General features: G+C 42.9%; 1 protein-coding gene across 14 annotated transcripts in view; it reads left to right on the top strand.

Annotated features, from left to right (window-relative positions):
• The window catches only part of LOC147420962 (epoxide hydrolase 2-like), a 103,768-nt gene extending 86,089 nt beyond the window's left edge, over positions 1-17,679 (top strand). For 5 of the 14 annotated variants that reach the window (XM_086505110.1, XM_086505103.1, XM_086505111.1 and 2 more), the window contains 5 exons: positions 1,061-1,195; positions 1,258-1,466; positions 1,594-1,752; positions 16,439-16,686; positions 17,176-17,679. In XM_086505110.1, coding sequence (XP_086361236.1) covers positions 1,126-1,195; positions 1,258-1,466; positions 1,594-1,752; positions 16,439-16,686; positions 17,176-17,422 — 933 coding nt within the window. In that variant the 5' untranslated portion in view covers positions 1,061-1,125 and the 3' untranslated portion in view covers positions 17,423-17,679. Of the gene's footprint in view, positions 1-1,060; positions 1,196-1,257; positions 1,467-1,593; positions 1,753-16,438; positions 16,687-16,831; positions 17,011-17,175 lie in introns of all 14 variants that reach the window. The other 9 variants (XM_086505113.1, XM_086505112.1, XM_086505104.1 and 6 more) reach the window with 9 other exon arrangements.
• Positions 17,680-19,790: the final 2,111 nt, after the last annotated feature.

Genomic DNA, 19,790 nt, shown 5'->3' with positions numbered 1-19,790 from the left:
GGCATTACACAAGATGCTTATATGGGCAAAAGAATTCACCATGATATTGTTAGACTGGGGTTGTTAAAAGAAAACGTCGTGCTTGGCATTGCTTTGCTAACATGTATGCTAAATGTGGTGCACTTCATAAAGCACAAAAAGTGCTTGAGGAGATTCCTGTCCAAGATGTCATCTCTTGGAATACACTGATTGAGAAGCTCTGGGCTGTTTTCGATGGATGTCAAGGGAGGGTGTCTCTCTAGATGCAATCACATACGCTTGCATCGTGAAGGTGAAAATGTTGCTAATGGTGTTGGTGTTAATTACAAGTACATGGCAGTAGGATGGTTTCCCACTATGTTTGTGTCAACAAAAGTTTGTGAGGTTGTTAAAACTTTAATCCCTTTCTCCTCAAGTTTCATCGCATAGCTTGATGAGATAGTTATGTGTATTTATTTATCTTATTCAGTGGCATGAAGTAATTAGGGGTGAAGAGACACACATATGAAGAATATAGCTGGTAGAGAGCTCTTTACACGAGTGGGGTGCTTCAGGAGTCTGCTTGCACTGCACTCAGCCTTCTTATGTTACCTCTTTGCTTATATCTATTGCATGACATAATACTTCTCCTTTTCGAGAGACAGAGGTGTGTCATCCCCAAGTGTGGGTAATGGCCACGATCTGCACTGTCTCCCTTTGTTGTTAGAACAAAAGCATAAGGTATGGTCATCAATCAATGCAGGGCGAGGAAGCACTAGGTTCTTTGCACATAATCTAGACCTTGGAGTGAGGGTCTCTCTCTGAATGTAGTGCCTCAACACCTTGAGGGGGTGGGCAAGTGATATCATGTTATAGGAAGTAGGAGTTGAAAAACTTCAACAAGCCCTCTATCATGAGTGGTAACTATGAAAACAAGTGATTATGCACAACTTAATTAAATACCATGTGTGTAATAGTAAGAGCGAGCGTGAGCTAGTGGTCTGTAATGTGCGCAGCGTAACCAAAAGTTGCTTAAATGGCGCATAGTCACTGTGTAATCTGTGAAACGTACATTTCTTACGTGCTGCCTGTCAATTGGCAGTGGTGGAGCCCATTGTAACCAGCTTTTATCTCACAATCTTTTGCGTGGGAAAAGAGGGGCGGAGCATGGATGCAGTGAGCCATCACTATGTACGTACAAATGGTATTGACATGCACGTTTCTGAGCTCGGCTCAGGTAAGCAGATATACTCTGAGAGAGAGAGAGAGAGAGAGAGAGAGAGAGTGAGTTTTGGACAGGCCCAGCAGTAGTTCTGGTACACGGATTTCCAGAGATATGGTACTCATGGAGGCACCAGATGGTGGGCTTAGCAGAGGCAGGATTTCGTGCCATTGCCATTGATTTCCGAGGTTATGGATTGATGCGCAACACGGATCCTCCAAAGAACGACTATCTAGACTGTGTCGATGACATTGTGGGCCTCTTAGATGCCCTCCATCTTGACAAGGTATGCTGCTCCTGTAAATAGAGGACCTGCCTGCCTGATGTCCTTGATAAATTTTCAGGGAATCTGACCCAAAGACGGTTGATTGTAACAAGAAGACCCACCTCAGCCTCAAGAGTTTTGAATGCAGGCTTATTTTGTTGCCAAAGATTGGGGAGCCTTTGTTCCGTATGCGCTTGGATTTATGCACCCAGACCGCGTCCAAGGCCTTGTTGTGCTTGGAATGCCTTTTTACAAGCGAGCTGCTGGTAGGGACCTTCCAGACGGCCATTATGTGAAGCGTTGGTCGGTAAGATCTTAATCTTACCAGAATATTTTGTCTAGGCTGTGGGAACATCTCAATGTGGGTGTGAGATATTAGGATCTCAATTTGGGTATATGATGATTGAAAGCTTACTCCTCTTGTGTCCAATTGTCCATTAGGTTAGTGTGCATCTTGCTTAAATGTTGCGTTTGTGGTGTGTGCACACACACGTGTGTGTGTCTGTCTGTATGATAGATATATATGTATATGTATGTACCTATCTATCTATCTATATCTATATCTACATATATATATGTGTGTGTGTGTCTCTGTCTGTGTATGTGTATATCTATATATGTATATGTTGATCAAAATTCGCAAACTGCTGAGCTTGGAATATATGCTATTGGTGATGTTACCGGCGCGAGAGAGAGAGAGAGAGAGAGAGAGAGAGAGAGAGAGAGAGAGAGAGAGAGAGAGAGAGAGAGAGAGAGAGATTGGTGATGTTACCGGCGCTCGAGAGAGAGAGAGAGAGAGAGAGAGAGAGAGAGAGAGAGAGAGAGAGAGAGAGAGAGAGAGAGAGAGAGACCACAAACACAAGATATGGTGAAGAGAGGGCGATCAGGCCCCCATGACTACCATGAGCAGAAGAACCCAATACATAATGACCAGATGATAGAAGTGGGTACCCCCCAACCCCTTAAATAGGTGCCCAAGGGGAGGTAGGGCAATGCCAAATAAAATCCTCCACGCCCCAACAAGAAAATAAATATATATATGAGAGCGCCCAGACAATGGTGGGTGTCCGGATAGTGCAAAGAAAATCCATATGCAAAGGGTGGCTAGCCCGGAGGCACACTAGCCGTATATGTATGTCCTAGACCTGTGAAGCAGCAGAATGGTGTAAGTCCAACACCCCCTCCAGCACCTGATGGTGAACAAACCGCATGAAGCCGAAGATGTGAGGCAAATGACGAAGATGTTTGCAGCCGTCCTGGGTGTCCCAACTGCCAGGAAATCTCTGTGGAAAGATGCCGTCACGAGCAGTGTAGCAAACTGTTGTACTCTGCCGATACAGGGTGAAGATACTGTGTGAAAAACCCGAACTGAGTGTGAAAACAGCTCCTTGTCGTAAAAGAAGTGCCAATAGGCCGCAAGTGTCCCGCCCAATAGGATCTGTGGTGTCTGTAGTCAAACTGTCTCGAGAAAATGGGGAAGCCCAAGAACAGTCATGAGAATGACCGGAAGCCTGTCAATGCATGAACCTCTAACCCAGTGTCGCGAGGTGGCTAAGCTGTGAAATAATTCTAAGAAGGCTAGATGTAGCAATTTGCACCCGTAAACGTCCTATGGATCAAGGAAAGCCAAACTAAACAGTTTGCAGTCACCGATAGACCACACGGACGACCATCGGATGGTACCTGTCAATAGGTAGGGTAATCCAAGATGAGGGGAAAGCCAAACTCAACAGTCAGCGCTGTGAACGACCAAGACCAAGTTGTTTGCACCGTGATCATCTTGTATGAAGTAGGAAAGCCAGACTGAGAAGTCTGCGCTGTGAAGATCCTTTGAGAGGAGGAAAGGCTAGATCAATCTGTCTGCGCCGTCTTGTCTATATCTCTTGCCTCCAATTCTCCAGTGTCAACCACAACAGAATCCGCGCCAACAACGCCACCAAACCGCATCTCGGTGTGGCTCTAAATGTGAATGAGCTGGGAGTGGGCTACTACCCAGGGTCGGGGAATAAATTTGTTGTAAGGTTACCGAGGGTGAGTGTAAGAAACTTTGAAGGTAGCAATCCGAATGATTAGGAGTGTAGAAGAGCAACTGCACTACCATCCAAGCCAAGCTCCGGGTGACTCCGAATGTAGTCGCGTGATGATGCCTGATTGCCTGCATCTCGCGCGTAAACTCTCCAAGAGAGTCCAAAGCACTGAAGTCCCACTCCAGTTTGTAGATCCAAGCAATGAACCCGTCCAAGAGGAGATCCAAGATCATCTCCCTAAGTCCATGTAGATGCTCGAGGTCTGTCCACCCAAGATGGAAAGATGCCGTCACGGGCAGTGTGCAAATTGCTGTACTCCGCTGATACAGGGTGAAGATACTGCGTGAAGGTCCGGAGCTGAGTGTGAAAACAACTCCTTGTCGTGAAAGAAGTGCCAAGTGGCGTGCAAGTGTCGTGCCCAATAGGATCTGTGGTATCTGTAGTCAAACTGTCTGGAGAAAATGGAGAAGCCTAGGAATCGTCATGAGAATGGTCAGAAGCCTGTCAATGCATGAACCTGTAACCCAATGTGGCCAGGTGGCTAAGCTATGAAAAAACTCTAGGAAGGCAAGATGTAGCTATCTGCGTCGTAAACGTCCTACAAATCAAGGAAAGCCAGACTAAACAGTCTACGCTTTAGAAGCTACTGTAAGCTGCAGCAGCCACCGATAGACCGCACGGACCACCACCGGATGGTGTCCTGTCAGTAGGTAGGGTAATCCAAGATGAGAGGAAAGTCAGACTCACAGTTTGCGCTGCTAACGACCTCTGAGAAGAGATGTGGTCAGACCAAGCTGTCTGCACCATGATCATCCTATATGAAGTAGGAAAGCCAAACTAAGAAGTCTACGCTGTGAAGTTCTTCTGAGAAGAGGAAAGGCCAGACCAATCTTTCTGCGCCGTCTTGCTTGTATCTTCTGCCTCCAATTTATCGGTGCCAACCAAAACAGAATCCGCACCACCAACGCCACCAAACCGCATCTCGGTGTGGCCTTTCAAAGGCATGATGTAAAAGTCCTTGTGCCGTACATACCCCTGACAATGCAACCAAAGTTTGCCTATGACAGGTGTAATGGCAACATCCCGTCCTGGTGCTGCTAGAACTGCCTCGGTCGGTGGTCCCATCTCTTCGGGTGTAATTCCAAAGTCGAGCCGCCAATTCAGTCGAGATAAAGTTGGCGGCTTCTTTGCCAAAGAAGATAAGGGCTTCTTGATCTCGTACTTTGCCCCACACTCCATAAAGCTCCGTACTTCCATCCATTTGTTCTCGGTTGGTCTCCACAAAATCTGGTACGAGTCCTGCCTTGTTCTTTTCTTTCTTTGCTCGCTCCTCTGCCACTTTGGAACTCTTTGGCTTGTCCTCGGCCTGATCATTGGACGCTTTGTCACGTGACACATCCCAACCCTATGTGTCCGTGGACAAGCTACACCACAGCAGGGTTCAGTCAGTCCAGTCAAGTTTAGATTAGCAATGATCTGGCACTTTTGTGAGTCTATTCGTAGACCGTGCATGCCCAGTCACTTAGCATAGATGCATATCCTCCTGTTGCACACCTCATGATCATCGAAATTCCCATCAGAATCCATTAGCATCAATTAGGGGAATTTTCCAGTGCATTTAGCCTATTTTCCTATTTATTGGTATTTTCACTTATTATCTTTAAGTGACTTTCCTACAAAAGTAGGTAGGGCAATTTTGCTAAGTTAATATATAAGCAAACCCAAGTTAGCACTAAATGGCAGAAGAGGCAGCAGGAGCACCTTGCTCAACAGGCAACTTCTCAGCAAGACCAACCTCCGCGACTACTCTGGCGTTTTCTCCACAGAAGACCTAGCGTTTTTGCATCAGATCGGCCTTGGCGATTTGTGCACAGCAGATCAGCCCCGGTGTCATCACGACACAGCAGATCAGCCTAGCGTTTTTGCATTTGCAGAACCCTGGCGACAGAAGGACCAATTTCAGCCCTTGGCGTTTTTGGATTTCAGCAGCAAATTAAGACCGGCATCATTCACCTAAAGTGTAGCAGATTCAGCCCGTAAAGACCATCAGTTTTCAGCCCTAAGAAACCTCATTTTTCAGCCAAGAAAACGCAGCCAAAACAGTCATTTTCAGCCACCGAAACAGTCCCAAAATTCAGCAATTAGAAGATCTCAGATTTCAGCCATCGTCGTCGTCGTCGTTGTCATCGTCATTGTCGTCGTCGTTACCGTCGTCGTCATCGGCATAGACCAAGTTGCATAATCCATTGCATACGCATTGTACACCTTTGTGCAATCAAAGAATAGACCATTCTCGCCGACGAGAGTGGGGCCTTCGGAGGAGGGTTTTACAACCTCTTGGGTGTCGTATCTCTTCTCTCTCCTTCTCTCAGTCTCATTCACTTGCATGCACAATATCCACTCACTTTGTTCGTGACCACAACACTCTACAGACGGAAAGCTCTCTCTTTCCCTAAGAACTAAAAGGAACCTTGAGCAATAAGGATCACTAATCTTGAGAAAATACAACATTCATTCCGCTGCACCTAACACGCTTTGTTAGGGCACTTGGCAAGAACATGCCCCTGCTCTCCGCATCCATAATATTTTACCCTCTTTGTAGTACTCAATGCACTCCTCTGCCGACAATCAAGGGCATGATGGTTTCGGAATGGATACTTCGCATACAGGTGATGAGTATGAGAGAGGTGAAGAATCATGAGGTTTTTCCAACGCTCCCCCTTTCCCATCTACGTCAAGGATTGCACTAACTCGTATGGAGGAGTTGCCGCAGTTGTTTATGGACAAGAAGTTAGACCGAAAAGCAGAAATAGAGCGTGAACAGGAAGAAAAGATGGCAACCATAGAGCGTCAATACACAGAAAGAGTGGCAGCCATACATCGCGAGAACAAAGCAAGACAAGCAGAATATGATCGCGAGAACAAAGAAAGTCAAGCCAAAATTGATCGCAAGAACAAAGCCATCAAAGAAAAGAGCGACCAACACATGAAAGAATTCTTGCGATTCTTTTCTCAAGTTCAGGCACAGATGCAAGAGATTCGGGAAAAGGAGACTCTCTCAGTCTCTTCTTCTCCCAAGCATGACACACAGGATTTGCATGATTATGAGAAGCATGATGAATTGAATGATAATGATGAGCGTGATGATTTGAATGCCAATGATTGCATGATGATTTGGATGACACTGACAAGCATGATGATTTGCATGATCAAGATGTGATTTCTCACAAGCATGATGAGTTGCATGAAGATGACGTGATTGTTCACAAGGATGATGTGTTAGTTGATGCTTTTTCTAGCGAAGCTAACCTCGTTGCAAATTCGATCAATCACGAAGGATTGATCTTGGCCCTCGAGCCTAGGTCCAAAGAATCCTCACAGGAAGTATTATGTGTTCGCATGATTGATACGCACGCATTGTTCGAGTGTTTCATTCGTGATCGTTTCTTGAATTTTAGTCAGCGTCTTTATGCGATCCCTTTTCCTAGGCATAACATATTGTACGTTGGTATGTTTCACTCATGAATGAGCACGAATGTATGTGGATTGTTCATGAAAAGCTGAAAAGTATGCATTCAAGGACGTCACATTCCATGTCTCTTCCTTGGCATGACACATTTGTAGAAAGAGCACAAGACAGTATGAGCACCAAGCATGGGCATTTCCGTTGTGTCTTGCCACAGTTGATTGCTTTAGATCATAAGAGACAGATTCGATCTCATTGTTTGCGTGTGTATGGTGAACGGTTTGGCACTTCGTCTCTTTGTTCATCTACATTGCATGCACAGTCTTCTAGGAAAATTAGATTTTTCCCACTCACTTTACATGGAATAGGTATGTTCATGTTTTTGTGTTGGAAGTGGTTTCAGGAATTTTCAGCCGTGGAGATTCTTGAAGAAGAAAGAAGCATGACACTCGACGAAGTTGAAGCATTGAAGGAGCTACAGAAGACTTTGTGTCGCTTTCGGCGCGGCCCAAAGAAGCAAGCATTGCAGACCTTTATGAAGTTCAAGTACCGCACGACCCACACATCAGAGTGGGCCGGCGAAGAGTCCCTTCCAGGATTCCGGATGCTATTGGCGATCTCCCTCGACGCTATACAGTTCGGTACCAGTACCTCACTTTGAAAAGGAGGGGATGTCACGTGACACATCCAACCCTATGTGTCCGTGGACAAGCTACAACATAACAAGGGTTCCATAAGTCCACTCAGTTTAGATTAGAAGTGATCTGGCACTTTTGTGAGTCTATTCGTAGACCGTGCATGCCCAATCACGTAGTGTAGATGCATATCCTCCGGTTGCACACAACATGATCATAAGCATTCCCATCAGTATCCATCAGAATCCTTCAGGGGAATTTTCCAGTGCATTTAGCCTATTTTACCTATTTTTGACATTCTTCACTTATTATTTTTAAGTGACTTTTGTTGAAAAGTAGGTAGGGCAAATTGAGTAAGTTTGTATATAAGGAAAACAAAGCTAGCACTAAATGGCAGAAGAGGCAGTAGGAGCACACGCTCAACAGGCAACTTCTTAGCAGAAGCCCCAAGAGGCCTAGCGTTTTTGCTCCACAGCATCAACCTAGCGTTTTGGACCAGATCAGCCAACTTTTTTGGATCTTGCAGATTTCTGGCGATAGCAAGAAGCAGATCAACCCTAGCGTTATGAAAGCGCGAAGCAGAAGGTACCAGTAGGTGCGCATCGTGATGTAGTGCAGGATTGGGTCAAGAAGTAGGAGGCGGAGTGCAGCAGAGAGGAAGCGCTAGGGATCGAAGCAGGGAGAGAGAGAGAGCTCACGTTTTTGGGGAAAACTCAATAAGTGAGTTTTGGGTTTTCCCACTTTTATTATAAGCGACTTTAAAAAAATGTGTCGAGGTTCAATATGAACCTGGACAAAGTATAAAAGTGTACAAAAAGGGGTTATTTAGGCCTTTAACCCAACAACCTCCCACTTAAAGGCATAAATGATGCCTTAAAGTTAACCAACTCCCACCAGCTGTATGCAATGCTCATGTTGAGTCTTAGCACGACTCTTGGTGAGAACATCTGCAGGGTTATCTTGTGTATGGATCTTAGTCAAGGTGACTAGACCATCCTCCAATCTGTCGTATGAAGTGGTACCGCACATATATGTGTTTGGTACGCGCATGAAACATGGCATTTTTGGTTAAATAGACAACACTCTGGCTATCACAACTGAACACGTGTGTATGAGCAGGCATGCCAAGTTCTTTTGGAAGTCTGCTTAACCAAATGGCCTCTTTTGAAGCCTCTGTGGCTGAAATATATTCAGCCTCAGTAGTACTCAATGCCACAATTTTCTGTAACTTAGAACACCAAGAGACTGCACCACCAACAATGGCAAATACATATCCACTGGTAGATTTCGTGGTACCCATGTCACCTGCCATTTTGCATCACAATTTCCCTACAACTTTAAGTCACTTTTGCCATAACGAATACACTTTGATTGTGTACCTTTCAAATATCTGAGAATGCATTTGACAGCTTCCCAATGCGCTTTGCCAGGATTCAACATGTATCGACTAACAACTCCCATTGTGTAAGCAATGTCGAGACGAGTGGCAACCATAGCATACATAAGAGAACCACAAGCTGATGCATAAGGGATTCCCTTCGTTGCTTTCAATGCCACCTCATCCTTTGGGCAATCTGCTTTGCTAAGCTTAGTGTATGGAGGTAAAGGTACCCAAAGAGACTTAGCATCAGCTATATTAAATCTGTCAAGTACTTTTGCAATGTACCTTTCTTGAGATAAAAACAGCAATTTCAGCTTTCTATCTCTTTTAATACGCATGCCCAAAATATGCTCTGCATCACCCAAATCCTTCATAGCAAATGCTGAATTTAGCTTACGTTTCAGAGCATCAAGACTAGTCTTATGTTTCCCGGCAAGCAGTATGTCATCAACATAGAGAATAAGTATGATGGGACTACCATCTTCATCCCTTTTCGTATACAAACAATGATCTGCATGGCTGCGTTTAAAGCCTTGAGACAGCATAAAAGTGTCAAACTTCTTATACCATTGTTGTGATGATTGTCTCAAACCATACAGAGACCTTTTCAGTTTGCATACAAGTTCCTCGCGTGTAGGAACTACAAAACCTTCAGGCTGTTTCATGTATATGGCCTCTTCAATGTCACCATGCAAAAACACTGTCTTTACATCCATTTGATTCAATTCCAAATCAAGCACCACAACGAGAGCAAAAAGGACACGTAAAGTTGTAAGATTTACAACAGGAGAAGATTTCTTGAAAATCAATTCTTTCTTTCTATGCATGTCCTTTTGCAACCAATCTTGCCTTGTACTTGGGTTTTCATCCACTATCTTAATCTTGTATACCCATTTGTTAGGAAGAGCCTTTCTCCCTTTAGGCAATGGCACAAGATCCCAAGTATCATTTGCATACAAGGATCTCATTTCCTCTTGCATCGCAAGCTCCCACTTACTGCTTGACTCACATGATTTGGCCTCTATATATGTAAGAGGTTCACCCTCATCTGTCAACATTACATGATCCAAAGAGGGGTTAAATCTCTGCGGTTGCTTTCTCAAACGAGTTGACCTGCGTACCCAATGATCTACATTCTCAGGCAACGGTTCTACATCATAAGGCGACTCATTTTCAGCTCTGTCATGCTGTTGAAAATCATTTTCAGCCAATTCAGGTGGCTGTCCATCCTCATTAGGAGCATCAAAATCATGTCCTATCTCTTTTGGCTCTAAGGTTAACCGGCTGATTATCAATTTCAGCTTGCGGTAATGCATCATGAGGCTCTTTTTCAACTTCAATAGGTGGCACGGAAGGCTGAAATCTGACTATTTTCTTGTCAGCATCAAATTTTGTAGCATTCTTAAGCAATTTTGCCTCATTGAACACTACATCTCCACTGCGTATTACCTTTCTAAACTGTGGTAATCACACTCTATAGCCCATTTCACATTCTTCCCCATAACCTAGGAAGACTCCTGTAATGGACTCCATATCAAGCTTTGTTCTCAAGTCATTGCGTACATGAACAAAAGCTTCGTAGCCAAATACTCTCAAATGATCATAAGAGATAGGTTTGCCAGACCAAACCTCCTCTGGAATGTCATTTTTCAGCGTACTATTAGGAGAGCGATTGCAAATATGAACTGGACTTTTCAATGCCTCCCCCCAAAACTCTTGGGAAAGATTAGGGGTGGACAACATGCAACGCACTCTCTCGCATAAAGTGCGATTATACCTCTCAGCCACACCATTAGAAGACGGATTATAAGGGCCTGTCAACTCCCTTTTAATCCCATTTTCATCACAAAAACGCTGAAATTCAGCAGATACATACTCTCCTCCATTATCAGATCTGAGACATTTAAGCTTCGTACTCTTTTGCGTAGTGACAAAAGCATGAAACTTCTTAAAAGCATTAAAAGTCTCACTCTTACTTTTCAACAAATGGACCCATCCTTTCCTAGTACAGTCATCAATGAATGCAACTTTGGTGGTTGCTTCGTCTTTCATATTTGTGGTGTGACGGTTGCTCTTCCCAGTGCATTGGAGTAGTAGTTCCTATGTTTTTTCTTCCAGATTGATACCTGGAGATTGTACTATTCAAGACACACCTACTTCCTTTATCCTTAGACTGACATGTTGCTTCGAACAACTGGATAGTGGTCCTTCTTTGACTAGGAGCTAGTTACAATGAGCTGGAGCATTCTTCTTAGTAGGGAGATAGTCTTCTCGATTCTCCTAGATTTGGCTCCAGGTTCTACAAATATCTTTCCCTTTGGATTCATCTACCTCTGGTGATCCAATTACAGAGGTCGAGATTGTTGGAGAGTTATAACAATTATCCATGGTTCGGGTGTTCTCCCTTTAGAAAGGGATGTGGCGCCTGCTTGGGAGTTAGTTTTTGGGACTATTTCCTTATAGTTTTAGTGGTTCCATGTGCAGTAGACATGATTGAGAGTCTATTTGGTTGCTCAACACCTTGTTCTTCATTTGTAGAGCTTGGGTGGAGGGTCTCTCGATCTTACCATGTTAGTTGCAGTCTCAATATTGATGTGTGTTCCTTTGTGTTGGATGTTTGTTCCCGATTCACTCTGAGAGTGGGGTGATATTCTCTCGGGCGGTGTTCCAGACAATTGAAGATTGGTAGCAGTTTTCACTCTCAGTTCTCGATGAAGTTCTCTCAGATATGTATATGGTGGTTGGTGCAGTTCGTTTGTTCTTCGTCTTCGGACAGTTGATTTTCCAGTAGCTTTGGTTGTCCCATTCTTTGACTTCCCATAGCAGCTTGGAGATTCTGGCATGTGGTATATATGATTGGAGGTATAGGTTTCCGACTCTTTCCTCGAGGGTAAAGCACTCCAGCAGTTTGTGCCTTTACCCTAGTTTTGATGCATTCTCTTGGAGCGGTCAGCAGCTAGCAGCTGTACCTTACAGTTTATGATCGATCTCATCTATGCTTCACAGACAGCTTTTGTGTAGGACCGTTGGTTTTTTTTTTGATAACATCTTCACTTTTTATGAGGCAATTAAATGGGCTCGTCAGACAGATCACCCTATAGTGTTCACGCTTCATGATTTTGGGCTTGTGATAGAGTAGTATAGGGTTTCTTGGAAGGCACTATTTAGAGGATGGGTTTTCCCTTGCAATCAATCAGAGGTGGATCTGCATTATACCTTATTGCTCTGGGTGATAGGCCATTGAGCATCTCTTGAGGTCTCTTATGTACATAGAATACAACCCCTTTTCTAGCAAAGAATCCAACCCCTTTTCTAGAGAGAGAGAGAGAGAGAGAGAGAGAGAGAGAGAGAGAGAGAGAGAGAGAGAGAGAGAGAGAGAGAGAGAGAGAGAGAGAGAGAGTGATGTGTCTGAACACACTTAGACCGCCGGGGCATTTTTTCCCTCACTAGGAGGTTTTTTCCCTCGTGCATTGTACATACGCCTATCACTCAATCTTATCTTTCCATTACACACTAAGTAATACACTCTCTGTTGTGTGTCTTGAGCTTCCTTCGTCTTCTCGAAGTTGTGTATGTTTTCCTGCAACCTTAATTCCAACAATTGGTATCAGAGTAGGTTGTGTCCTCCTGAGCTTACTCGCTAGCAGCTCTAGCATACGCCTGCTCACTTTCTCCGATATTTGTGAGCTTAAGCAAGCGTCAGCAGGTCGACAAATACTTTGAAAAAGCTCGTAGAGCTTAGTCTACTCAGATTTATGATTCGGTCTCATTTCGGCCTCCGTTACCACTACAAGTAGTACTGCGCAAGCTATTTCGTCATTTTATGCAGAATTTCTGTCAGTGCCGTTTTCTGCATAACAGGTCCCTTACAATCTTCTACGGTTTGTGCTATATAGTACGCATTGTTCCCACTTCATTTCTCCTCTTTTCAGGCAGTTTTCACGTTAGGTGCAGGCATTTGCAATGGCCGACAACAACACAGATGTGTTCAAGATGTTTGCTGCTGAGGACAGATTGGATGGGGACAATTACTCTATGTGGGCTTACATTATGCAACATGTCCTTGTGTCAAAGGATGTTTTGGAACATTGTGCAGGGCATTGATGTACGGTCTGGTTCTGAGGATGCAGACGATGTTGAGGATGTTGCAGGTTTTAGTGGCAGAATTGTTGCTGCCAGAGCGGTTTTGCCTACGACTGAGCAAGCTCGTTGGGATGTAAAAGATGCGCAAGCTCATGCATTGATTGCGTTGTCTGTGAAGCGCACTATTACTCCTTACATTCGTTCAACGAAATCTGCAAAACAGGCTTGGGATATTCTGGCTGGTCTTTATGCAAATGACGTCTTGGACATCTGAATTTTACCAGTTTGCTGCATTTGCAGGAATCTGATATGGTTGCTTCTTTGCCACCTCTTGAAGCACTTGTCAAACATGTTTGTGAAGGCTGTATATTGGGTAAGATGTAGCGTTCGAAGTTTCCAAAGGATGGTTCAGTTAGGGCCACATGCAGGTTGCAGCTTGTGCATAGTGATGTTTGTGGGTCCATGCAAATTCCGTTTTTGGGCAATTACCTTTACTTCGTGACTTTCATTGACGATTACTCCAAGCATGCATGGGTGTATCCGCTTAAAGCGAAGTCCGAAGTATTTATGTGCTTTAAACAATTTCTGGCTATGGCTAAAAATGTCTCGAAATGTACTACGGGCACCCTCCATTCCGATCGAGGGAGGGAATTTATGTCTCATGAATTTAATGTATTTTTGGCTAGTCGTGGGATAAAACACTAGTGTACAATGCCTTATATGCCTCAGCAAAATGGTGTTGCTGAGAGGAAAAACAGGTCACTTGCGGAAATGGCACGATGTATGGTCAAAAGTCAAGCTTTGCCGCATTTGTTTTGGCTTGAGGCTATCATGTGTGCTACTTATGTACTTAATATGTGTCCTACGAAAGCTTTGTAGTCTATGACTCCATATGAAGCATGGCATGATAGAAAGCCTTCTATTGAGCACATGCGTGTTTTTGACTGTTTGGCATATGCTTTGGTGCCACAAATGCAGCGCAAAAAATTGGATGATAAGGCCGTCAAATATATTTTTGTCGGTTATAGTGCTGAAAGCAAAGGTTACAGGTTGTATCATCCGCAAACAAAGCGTATCTTGGTCTCACGTGATATTGTATTTTGTGAAAGATTTTGTTCAGCCTTGCTGTCATGTACTAGAGACAATAATGTAAGGTAGGACATTTATGACACTTTATTGCCTCTTTTCAGTGGTAGAAGCTCAAATGCAAATTCCAATGAGGCAAATGTACAGCCTAGGGGGTTTCTGAAAATGTTACAGATCAGCCTATTACTGATGGAGATGTACATGATGTACTTGATGAGGAAAGGGCTGAGAATGAGCAGGCTAGAGGAATGCCAAAGTGGCTGGTGCATACTTTGCATGACAGTGAATTGGATGCACCTTTGTCTAGTCGTACTCGTTCAGGTTCTCGCCATGTATCTTGTGCATGAGATTATTATGCTTTGACTGTGTCTTGCTTATGTGATGTTGAGGAACCTCTGTCTTTTGATGAAGCAGAGAATTCAGAAAATTGGATGGCTGCCATGCAATCTGAATATGACGCACTTATAGAAAATGACACATGAACTTTATGTGGTTTGCGTCTTGGCAAAAAGACCATTGGTACAAAGTGGTTTTACAAGTTGAAACGCAAGCCGGATGGTGAGATTGATCACTACAAGGCTCGACTTGCTACAAAGGGTTATGCACAACAAAAAGGCATAGATTACGAAGAGACTTTTGCTCCCACTTGTCGTATGACTACTGTGCGTTTTCTATGTGCATTGGCAGCTCATTTTGGTTGGGATGTACATCAGTTAGACATTGTTACAACTTCTTGAATGGTGACATATTTGAGGAAGTTTATGTAATGTAGCCTCGCGGTTTTGTCATGAAAGGGCGGGAAGATATAGTGTGCAAATGTAAGAAAGCTTTGTATGGGTTGAAGCAATCTCCTCATGCTTGGTATGAGAAGGCTGACACTCATTTGGTCAAACGAGGCTTTCGTAACAATCCAACAGAAAGCACATTGTATGTGTAGCATGAGGGTGATGTACTTCTCATTGTCGTTCTCTATGGGGATGATTTGATGATCACTGGACCAAATGAGAGACATATTGCTGAATTTAAAGCTGATTTGAATGCTACTTTCAAGATGAAAGATTTGGGAATGTTGCATTATTACTTGGGTATACAGTTTAAGCAGTGTGATGGTGGTATTGCCTTGTGTTAGACAAGTTACATAGAGACATTGCTATGTAAGTTTGGACTTGAGGATTGCAAACCTATTGCCACTCCCATGGAAACAGGTTTGAACTTGAGTCTTCATCAATGTCACTCTTTACCAAACTGTTGTTGGATGCCTCATTTATGTATGCAACACGAGGCCGGATATTCAGTTTGTAGTCTCACAATTTAGCAGATTGCATAGCCCAAGGTCTAAGCATTGGCAGGCTATCAAGAGGATGTTTTGCTACTTGAGTGGCACTTCATCTTGGCTTGTTTTATTCCAAGGGGGGATCATTGCGCTGGATTTACATGCTTTTTCGGACTCAGATTGGCTGGTTGTTTTGACACGCGAGTGTCCACAAGTGGTTTTTGTTTCATGCTTGGCAGTTCATGTATCTACCTACTATGGCCACTTCCAGTTGTGAGGCTGAGTACAGGGCAATCTTCACAGCTCCGGTTGATTGTGTATGGCTCAGACGCTTTATGAATGATTTGGGTGTTGGACAAGACATTGCCAACACTATCTACACTGACAGTAAGCGCATTGGGAGTTGCGAGGAACCCAATTTTTTATGCTTGCACAAATCACATTGAGGTGCATTACCACTATGTCAGGGAGAGGCTCTCAATAGGAGAGATCAGCTTGGCTTATGTGCCAACACAGGACAACCTTGCAGATCTTTTTCACAAAGGCATTGTCTCGTGAGAAGTTCAAAGCTTTTTGCAAAGCTTTCCGCTTACTCCCCTTTGTGGACTGATCATGTCCTCAGGGCATGGCACTTCCCTATACTATATGTGCCAGCTCTCGTTCACTGCTTCACTCCCAGTGGGAATTTGTTACCATATACATGTGGTAGTGCTGTGTGTGAACACACTTAGGACTGCCGCGGCCTATTTTTCCTCACTAGGAGTTTTTTTCCCCGTGCATTGTACATACGCCGATCCTCTAGGGCAATCTTATCTTTCCATTGCACTCTAAGTAATACACTCTCTGTTGTGTGCCTTGAGCTTCCTTCGTCTTCTCCAAGCCGTGTGTTTTCCTGCAACCCTAATTTCAACGAGAGAGAGAGAGAGAGAGAGAGAGAGAGAGAGAGAGAGAGAGAGAGAGAGAGAGAGATTTGACCTCACATTGTTTGACACACATTCATTTGAAGTTTCTGGTTAACATGCATAAGAGGATTATATGGCAGATGCCGGGCATCCCAGAAGCAGATTTTGGCCGGTTCGATGTGACTACGGTCATCAAGAGAATCTACATCTTGTTCTGCAATAGTGAGATGCCAATTGCCTCAGGTACTGAGCAGACATTGGACCTTGTAAAAGCTTCGGATCCCTTGCCTGAGTGGATGACAGAAGAAGACCTGCAGGTGTATGCTGAGCTCTACAAGAATTCAGGATTTGAGTATCCCATGGAGGTCCCTTACAGGTGTTGGGCAAGGTGAGTCAGGGGAGGCGTTTAACTGTTTAGAAAGAAGGCATTTTCTTGCAAACCTTAACTCATGTGGATGCTTGCATGTGAGAGTCACGTTTGTGCATATACATGTTTTCTAGTGAATTGCCTGCCTATTTTGACATGGTATCAGATCTCCAATGATTCACACAATCAAGGAAACTGCTGCTCAAACTGACGTGGTACTTTCTTTTCTACTATTCAAAGGAGTGTGTGAATTTTTTGCTGATCCTAAAGTGGTTGCTGATAGGGTGCTAGAGTTGCTAAATGGAGAACAGTTATCTGATTCTTTAGGACACTTGCAGGTTTGAGGTGCCATGTTTTCTATTTTTTGCATTATATTCCGATCATCTTAATGTGTGCGGAATACTCAGAATATGCATGATGTGCTAGTATCTCTCAATATCTTGGGGGCATTAGTCTCTTGGGATATTTTGCTTATGTGAGTGCTACTTGGTTTTTGATTGTCCTATGTAGGGTGGCTGCAAAGCTTGCAGATCGCCAGGACTACACAATTTCAGCACCTGTTCTGCTAATCATGGGTGACAAAGACTATGTGTACCGGATGAGCGGGATCCGTGAAGCAGTGGAGGCACAGCAAAGCTTGCTTCCCAAGGTGAAGGTGGTTCACATAGAAGAGGGCTCGCATTTTGTGCAGGAGCAATTCCCCAAGCAAGTAAATGAGCTGATAATCAATTTCCTCACCTCACCAAGTACAACATGAGTAGTACAGTATTTTTCCATCCAGGTCCTCTCTCTCTTACATAAAATGAAGCACTCATGATGAGGAGCCAGGATTAGTTAGCCTTTGGAGGGTTCTCTGGCAAAGATATCTCATGCACTTGATCTATTGTCTAATTATCTGATAACAAAGGTTCCATCGACAATGCATGTTAAGGTGGTTGTGACAATTAGTATGAATGTAAGGTGCCTCCACACGTGAGGGGGTAAGAGGTAAGAAGTGAGTGATTTGATGTGCGATGTGATTGTAGCTCATGCTCACACATGCGTGGGGCGCGCGGGGGGGGGGGGGGGGGGGGGGGGGGGGGGGGGGGGGTTAACTTTTGAAAATGCATCTACCTCTTTGAGATGCAGTAAGTAGATAGAAATTGTTACTCTTCCTCATGCGGGTCCCTCCTAACTTACCACATTTAGTATGGATAATGAAGTACTATGAGTCATGACTTTTTAACATGTGATGCTAAAATGCTAAACATTTGAGATTATACGCTGTGCTCACGCTTAGCAGTGTCTCATAAAAATTTGGAACTTGTATCATTCGATACGTGTGCGCGCGCGCACACACGAGGTGTGTCGTGCATGTACCCATGTAGACACTCGAACACATGCACACGCGCGCGCGCACACACACACACACACTTACTTTATTAATTTCTCTAGTCTCAAAAAGGCATATATTATATGAAAATAGACCTTGTGTGGACCTCCCATAGTACTGGCAAGGTTGATCTCCACTCACTACTGTGTCATGGTTCACCTCTCACGTATTGAGAGCTCTTTAACACTAAGTGCCCCTTTTCTGCAAATTTATATTAAATGCTATTTGCATCAAACAATGTATTTAAGAAAACCCTCTTGATATGCTTAAATATGTTAGTTAAAGGGTCTTTTAAAAATATAACCTTGCATTTTAAAAGCTATCATGATCAAGAGATATATTCATCTAGTGGGATCCCATAACACTGCGATTGATGCTTTGAAGAAATCGACTTTATAAGCTCAACAAAAAATGAAGAGACCTTGTAGAAAATTGTACACAACTTTTTTACAATTGTGCTATAGGTAATTGTAAGTTTCATGTAAAAAAAATATACTTGAGTATATATAATAATGGGAAGTTCTACGTGTTTCATATGGCCATTTCAAGCATATTGTTGTATACATAAAAGAAATATGTTTTTGATGTGTTTGTGAGTTTTAGAAAGTGATACATTGCTTATCCTCTTCACCGAGGACTCGAGGTGGCGAGTAGTAGTGCTTTGGTAACCAACAATTATTGGATCATTTCAAAATTCAAAACTCTACATAAAAAAACTTTAGTATTTGAATTTTTGAGACAAAAGTATTCAAAACTTCAAATAACTTCAAACTTTCTATACATATCAACTAAACGATCAAAGTGCATGGTATGGATACATTTGGGGTACCTAAAACCTTAATTTCAATGTCATTGTGGAGGACTCAAAATTTTCAAAAGTTTTTGCACAATCAAAATTTCAAGATAAGCTAGAAGTGATAAGTTTTAAGTAAGTTAGGGAGCCTAAAAAATACGTAGTTTCTTAGTTTTAACATTTAAAGTCATTTGATGTTATCAAATTGCACTAAAATAGCTCCAATTCTATAAGAGGACCTTTGAAAGGCCAAAATTATGCTCTTAGTCAAAATGTGCTAAAGTATAAAATTATGTTTATAACTTGCAATTGACTTTGAAACTATTCCTTGAAGATCATTACATTGTTTTGTAACATTGAGTACTAACACTTAGTTTTTAGAAACATAAAAAAACTCATCTGTACAAAAAGATACAAAAATTTTATGATATTTTTGGTAAAATAGCTTGAAATTTTACTAAAATTTATGGCTTAGAAATTATCACAATTCTCTTCATATGGATTGTATTTTGACATGGAAAAAGATTCAATGTTTTCTTTCCCTCATAACCAACCTATGGTAGAAGTAAGGTGTAAAAACTTCTTTCTAACTTGACAAATAAATTCTCAAAACTTGGTAGGAAAAGAGGACATTTTAGTGTCCAATTATAGAAGTTAAGATTTGTTCCTCCTTGTTAAAAGTTGATGTTCTCTTGGACATCTTTTGGGTGTACTTGCTTGTGCAAAAGTACATGTGATTGGGTGGTATCTCAAGAGTGTCTAATGCTAGTCATTAAACGCAAATGAAGTTTTCCATGTGGTGGCATCAATTTAATGTGGCTACATACAAAATTTTGAAGGAGTATAATCGGAAGATTTGTAAAGTAGTAACTTCCTACATATTTATCCCATCGACATAATAGATTGAGAAGTATTTTTGTGGGCTGCCTAAAGGGCTCAAGAATTACTCAACTTATGGAG

This window comes from Adiantum capillus-veneris, chromosome 28 (assembly GCF_014529385.1).
Source record: "Adiantum capillus-veneris isolate H3 chromosome 28, ASM1452938v2, whole genome shotgun sequence".
Taxonomy (NCBI): Eukaryota; Viridiplantae; Streptophyta; class Polypodiopsida; order Polypodiales; family Pteridaceae; genus Adiantum; species Adiantum capillus-veneris.
This window is presented reverse-complemented; position numbering and strand designations above follow the sequence as displayed.